The sequence below is a fragment of the Cucurbita moschata genome, unplaced genomic scaffold (assembly GCF_002738365.1).
Source record: "Cucurbita moschata cultivar Rifu unplaced genomic scaffold, Cmos_1.0 Cmo_Scf00050, whole genome shotgun sequence".
NCBI classification, from domain to species: Eukaryota; Viridiplantae; Streptophyta; class Magnoliopsida; order Cucurbitales; family Cucurbitaceae; genus Cucurbita; species Cucurbita moschata.
This window is the reverse complement of record NW_019268566.1, coordinates 126,943-133,595: the sequence shown is the minus strand read 5'-3', so window position 1 is coordinate 133,595 and position 6,653 is coordinate 126,943. Positions and strand designations below refer to the sequence as shown.

The 6,653-nt window shown below is 34.2% G+C and overlaps 1 protein-coding gene across 3 annotated transcripts in view; it reads left to right on the top strand.

Annotated features, from left to right (window-relative positions):
• LOC111435647 (nuclear pore complex protein NUP160) overlaps positions 1-6,653 on the top strand; it is a 30,927-nt gene that overhangs the window by 9,131 nt on the left and 15,143 nt on the right. For all 3 annotated transcript variants that reach the window (XR_002709103.1, XR_002709102.1, XM_023073088.1), the window contains exons 6-11: positions 362-444; positions 3,180-3,284; positions 3,394-3,491; positions 4,220-4,340; positions 6,049-6,231; positions 6,401-6,593. Coding sequence is in view for 1 of the 3 variants with exons in the window: in XM_023073088.1 (XP_022928856.1) it covers positions 362-444; positions 3,180-3,284; positions 3,394-3,491; positions 4,220-4,340; positions 6,049-6,231; positions 6,401-6,593 (783 nt within the window). In the remaining 2 variants the exon portion in view is untranslated. The remainder of the gene's footprint in view (positions 1-361; positions 445-3,179; positions 3,285-3,393; positions 3,492-4,219; positions 4,341-6,048; positions 6,232-6,400; positions 6,594-6,653) is intronic.

Sequence of the window (6,653 nt, the reverse complement as noted above, 5' to 3'; positions counted from 1 at the left end):
TTTTTTTTTTTTTTTTTTTTTTTTTTTTTTTTTTTTTTTTTTTTTTTTTTTTTTTTTCTGGATAAAGAACCTCAATTTAATTGCGAAAGAATGAAAAAATATAATTCAATGTCATCTAAGAAAAAATAAGCCACCAAAAATGGGAAGTCCCACTAAAGGGACTCGAATCAAGTACAAGGAAACCTAATATATAATTACAAAAAAAAAAAAAGTCTGGAAACTCACTGATATATGATATCTGATTCTACAGATAGGAAGGAAAATGTCCAATTTTTTTCAATTGAATTGAAACATGGTATAAAATTAACTGTATGACATTGCATTTATTTACTTACTCTTCCTTTCTTTTTTGGGGTTTTAGAAGCAAAGTTTGTGAGGTTGTGGGTGGGCCAAGGGAGCATCGATACGAATACAATTCCTTTGGCAATTCTCTATAAACACCTGGTACATTCTTAATTAGTTTCTCTATTAGATTGCTTTCTATGTAACTTGTGTGTAGATTAACATTATATTTCCAGCACTTGTATAAGGAATCTCTATTCCATACAAAGATTTATAGTTTATAGAGTTGAATCTTTGCTGTGCATTCTCTCATTGGCCCCATTTCATATATAAGTTTGCCTTTAATGCATGAGCAAATGAAAGATGTGTAAAAATTGGCATATTTGTTCATGTATTTGATCTAAATATTAAATCAACCTTTAAATGAATGCAACTTTAAATTGTCGGTGATTCAAAATTATGTGACAAAGACGTAGGCCCCTTTTGGTTCCTGATCCAAAATCTTGTGTTGGGGAACAAAAGATGTACAATTGTTTTTTTTGGGAAACGTGTAGCAGATTCACATAATTTAATGTTGTATGTAGAATCTAAAAATTGTGTTCGATTGCAATTTTGTTTACAAGAAATGTGGACCATATTAAAGAACAAGGAGCATACTAAAAAGAGAGGTGATGCCCCATTGGATCAAAGTGGTTACAAAAAGGTGACTCAATTGGTCCAGGAGGCAGCAAAGAAAATAATTTATGGGAATTGGTTTGGAATTTTAAGTCACAACAAGTAAAACTATAGGAAGCCATCCATCTTTGAAACAACAGGAAAATGATCAGACATAATCCGAGGAAGTCTGACAACTGTAGATTTCTTGAATTTTGCTAGCCAATCTTCGTTCATTTGACATCTATCAATCGAAAAAAACAGGTGCCTCTCACCATTATACCACGTGAAAGGACAATTTGGGAGAGGAACATCAACCAAATCGAATTCACTAATAAACTTGTTGAATTCCCTCGTACTTCTGGTTATCGTTCCTCCTGAAGATCTCTCTTGCATCCATCTTACAAAATATTAAAGTTACCGCGATGCACCGATCTCCTGAGACAAAAACTTCCAATAGCATAAAATTCCTTCTAAAAACATTCTTGGTCCTGAGTAAAATTAGGGCAATAGACTCCTGTCACTTAACGAGACCATCCATCAGCCCACTAAATATTAAAATTCACCTATTAACGAGTCCCTAACTATCATGGAGCTTTTCATCCGACAAACACAAAATGTCACTTGAAGAGCCTAACGATTGTTAGATTGTCCACCCCACAAACCTAGAGCTCGACACTGACTTAGCAAGGCTTGTAATGATTTGATCCCTTTTTATCTCTTGAAGAAACACAATATTTGGCTTAGTATTTGACAAAACTTCTTTGATGAGGTGCCTCTTTCTAGCCTTGCTTAAGCCTCTTAACATTTCACAAGGAAATCTTCGTAAATCCGGACTTACCCCCTTCTAAATCTTTAGATGTGTTGCCTTTGTCATAGTTTGTCATAGTGATTAAGTTTTCCAACTCCATATGCCCCTTTTGTTTTTTCTTATTTTGATTCTTGGCTATCTGATTGCCTTCGGGCATTATCAGCTCCTCGTAATCAGGACTTTCTATGATTGTAACGAGCCCTTTCATCTAGGATCAAGATTGTGCCACTGCCCGTTTTAAAAGCTTCCAGCATTTCTACCTGCAATATTTTTGTCTTGAACAAATTCTTCTTAAAAAAAAACCTTTCAACCCCTTTACACCAAAGTCTGGTCCTATCAAGACATCCTCCTCCATCCTTATTTTCTTTGAAGACGGTGAGCTTAGGTAGTAGAAAAAATCTTCATTATTTGAAAAGAAACCTCTTTTCCCGGGGGGTTAAGCATGTATTGCCATTTTTAAAATTGTTTCTTTTTTCAAACTATTTTAGCTTAGGGGAACGTTGTGGCTCTATTGTTTTTTTCCATTCAGTGGGGACATTGCCATTTGAATTTGATGTTTGTGAAGCGCGGTCACATGTTGCTGAATCCCCCTCGATTAGCCAAAATTTGTTATTATTACTTTTCTATCGAAATCTAGCACAGGCTTGGTTCTCACCTCCACACTTCAGTTCCCTGCATCCAGTGAAGCAACCTTCATCTAGTACTATTTACTCTTGAGGCCGTTGTAGTGTAGAGGATGTTGTTGTCGTGGGGGGTGCAGTCAAACCTTGCCAAATTGTTAGGATCTGCTCTACTTGTTTTCTAAATGCCCCTTCTCTGTTTCTATTTGGTAAAAATTTCTCATCTTCTTAGGTATTAGTTGATGCTTTCCCAAAAATGGGGGGTGAGGCCTTCCTTCAGCTTACTAAAGGGATGAGATGACTTTTAAGGGTCGGGCTAGAACTCTTTGGTCCAACACAATTATGGCTTCTTGTCCAGAAGACTTTTGGGACTCAATAAGTATGTTTGTATATGTTTTATTATACAATTTTGTTAGGTTTTATGTTTCTCTTTGGGCTTAAGACGAAGCTTGTTTGTAATATCCTTTAGGTTTTATTTTACTCGACTTGGGCATCTTTGTTTAGTTTGACTAGCTCCCTTTCTGTGGGCATGGTCTTTTGTATGTTCTTGTAATATATCAATGAAAATTTGGCTCTTCATAAAAAAAAAACGGCTTATGATATTAAATTGGAACTTGATAGTATAGCCTTGCTATATGCTAAAATTAATTTTATATATTAGATGTCTATCAAGACCCCCTGCCCCAGAAATGATGTTGTCTTGAATCTATTAACTTATTTTATAGAGTAACGTTGTGTATGATTTTTTGGTACAATTTAATACTTAATTCCCCCACCTCAATATCAACTAATATATTTACAAAATTGTGAAGGATCATAGCCTGGAAATGATCAACATATATCGTTTACATTTTAGTTGGGGAGACAGGGTCAGTCTATTATTGGAGCCTTCAACACACAATATTCCCTTTAATCAGGTAGTAGAAAGTAAAGATATCTCATTCAATTTTGAGTTTTTTGACTTACTAAAATTTATTTGAATTCATAATTTTTGAGCTTGATAGTCGTTGCTCCAATTTTCATTAGGGTGGGTGTCTTGATGTAAAACTTGCATCTGATAAGATATGGATCTTAAAGGACAACACACTGATCTTTCTCGACTTGTTCCCTTCCGATGGTCATGTGTAAGTTATTCTGTCCAAGCAGCCTCAAAAGTTCTATGGTTTGTGACATGTAAAATACTTTTCTCTTTGCTATCGAATTTTTGTCTTGCATCAAACATTATGCCTTTAAGAAGACCTACAAGTAAGGATGGTTCATTATTATGATGGGAAGGAAGGACCCTCTTGAGTCAACGAGAAAAAGAGAAATTGGGTTTGATCCTTTGGGTTTGGATTTTGATTGATCATCATCTTATATGGCAATCAAATGGTATCAATGAAGAATTCGTTGAAAATTGAAGTGTTCAAGAAGGGGGGGTAGTCTTCATCTTGTTTCTTGTTATTGGTTTGGTTGGAGAGTTGATTTTGTCTTTGGTGTCGTTGGTGATATTGAAGTCAAGCCAAACACATAATTGGCTTGTCGTTTTTAGTTGTAAATAATTGGCTTGTCGTTTTTAGTGGTACATATGCTTACCAATTTGTAATTTCTCTACCCAAATTGTTTAATTTTGACTATTAAAATAAAATCTACTAATAACAATTAGGAAAGTAAAATACTTTTCCATTTTCCAGTTATAGTTTGAACTCTCTTCTGTCCATTTGGAATAACTTTCTGTAGCTTACTTTAGATGGAAACCTCCCCTGTTTTTGTAAAATCATACCATCAATGAGATTGTTTCTTATTCCTAGCAGCTTAGGTGATTTGGTCTAATATGATTTATTCTAGTTTATGCTGCCTATTCATCTGATAGGGGAGAAGCACAATGTTACGCATTGCAAGAAGAGTTTATTGCAGACCAGTTATTTCAGAGTGCGGATTATTCTTCTGATGCAATTCTTTGGGTTACACATTCAATATTTTCTTCGACAAAGGTAATTTTCATTTGTATGTTATTTTGAACTCCAGAGCCTTCTCCCTGTGCTGCTGAAACCTGCATAACATTCTTTCTCCTTTAATCAGCTTAGACGCACGAGACATTTGCGCACACCTTGTTAGCTGGTTATATACTTTTCTGTTATCTTTTGCCCGGGTGAAGAGGGGAAACACCATTGTCTAAGAATAAATATGATAGATAGATAGAAACTTCAAGCTTAAGAACAAAATGGATAAAAAAATTACCACAATCCAAAAGTTGACTGTCTTCTACCTTTCAACTTCGATCAATAAATGCTTGAAGTTTAAGGCATAGGTCGGTGGTTTCTCCTTTTTAATTATCCCACAATTCCTACTGATATATTATTTGACCATGATTATTATTATGATTACAATTATTATTATTATTATTATTACTGCTGCTACTACTACTACTACTACTGTTATTATTTTTGTTTTTCAAAAAGAGATGCAAACTGAAAATGAAAAGAATAATGCCCTATGAAAAAAGAAAAAGGATCACAAGAACTTGAATAAAACCAAAGCAAGTCAAAACTAGAAGATCAGAGTGCCAAAAAAAACTCCTAGAGAGCTTTAAACCAATTGAACCTTCAAATAGAAACTGCACCAACCAGTTGAAACAGGACACCAAAAAAGGAAGAAAAGCAGCAACTGCCAAAGAGAAATGCACGAACACCACAAGGCCAAACAACCAAGAAAGTCCAATCAGCGCAAAAATCAAGTAGTCAACTCCGAAGAAAACCACAAGAAGCAGCAACATCACCCAAAAATTGAAAACTTAGAGCAAAGCAAACGACAACAACTACTTCAGTCCAGCAAAAGACAATCATTCCAAAGAGAGAACGAAACCAAAAGGCCAAAACCCCATCCTCAGAAATAGAAATAATCTCATAAATATCAGTTACATTTCATTGGAAATGAAGAAATTTTTTCTTTTTCATCTAATGTGTTGGAGAGGGGGAGTAGAAGACTCATCTAACTGTTTCTTCAAAAGTGAGTTAATTTCTTCTTCTTTAAAATCTTCATCATCACAAGCTTCATCAGAAACCTTTTCATGCTCATTAACAATTAAAATTGAACTCCAAATCATTTCCAATTTATTCTTCTTTTCTTCCTCTTTGCTTAAATCATTCATGTTCTTCCGTTGTTTTTTTTTTTGTCCATCTTCTTTAGCTTTAGACAATTCTCTCTCATATCAGAATGCCTTGTTTTTTACTTAAGCCCAGGTGTCAATAGCTCACTCATTATCGTTTTAGCTTTTATAATTTCTTTGAGAAACTGTCATTTGTTTTTTCGTTCCTTGATGTTTATATTCTTAGTTTTGTTTTAAAATTTCCATGTTTTATTTTGAAGTACTATATTTTCATTTTTTTGCTTACCAGAAGAATTATTTTCATTTTTTCTGTGCACTTGTGTGCATTGCCAACTTATATGGGAGTTTAAAAAATAACAAAAAAAAAAAAAAAAAAAAAAATCTGATACCATGTATTTGATATGTAGCTGGTGCATGTTCATCAAGTAGCATGTTCATCAAGTATTTTTGTGTTGGATACTGAAACTTTGCTGAAAATCATAATAATTATGCTGATCTATTTCATTGTTAAAATATGTTTTGAACTAGAACCAGACTTCTGATTTTAAGTTGGATTATGAACGCTTATAATGGTTTTCTTAATGTATAAGCAGGATGAGGTTGTGCCATTCATATCTTCTATATTCGTACGCAGACTACTACAGCCTGGGGTTTACAATGAAATGGCTCTTCGTGCGACTTTACTGGAATATAGTAGACACTGGACAGATTCTAACTTTCAATCTATGACCTCTGATGAACTGAAACAAGAAATTCTTTCTCTCATTGAAGATGAGGTTTTTTTTCACTCTCATATGTTGGATTTATTTATGTAGGTTCTTGGCTCTGTTAGAGTTATATCTTATGGTCCATGTAATAGTGGATTTCTCTGCTTTAAAGTGTGTTTTGGGCAAAATAGGATGATTTTTAAGGGAACTCAAGGATGACATATTTTTTTTGTGCTAGGGAGCAACTGCAACTCCAGTTTCAATATACCTATGGTGGAAAAATTTCTGTACCCACTACATCCATCATTGGTGCACAAACAATGCACCTTCATTCTTACTTATTGACAATACGTCAACTGCTGTGGGCTTAGTCAGAAGGAATTCGGTATCACTTTTTAGATGCTTGGACAATGTTGAACAACTTTTAGACGGTATTTTAAACATTCCTGCCATTAATTGTAACACACAAAAAAAAAAAAAAAAAAAAAAAA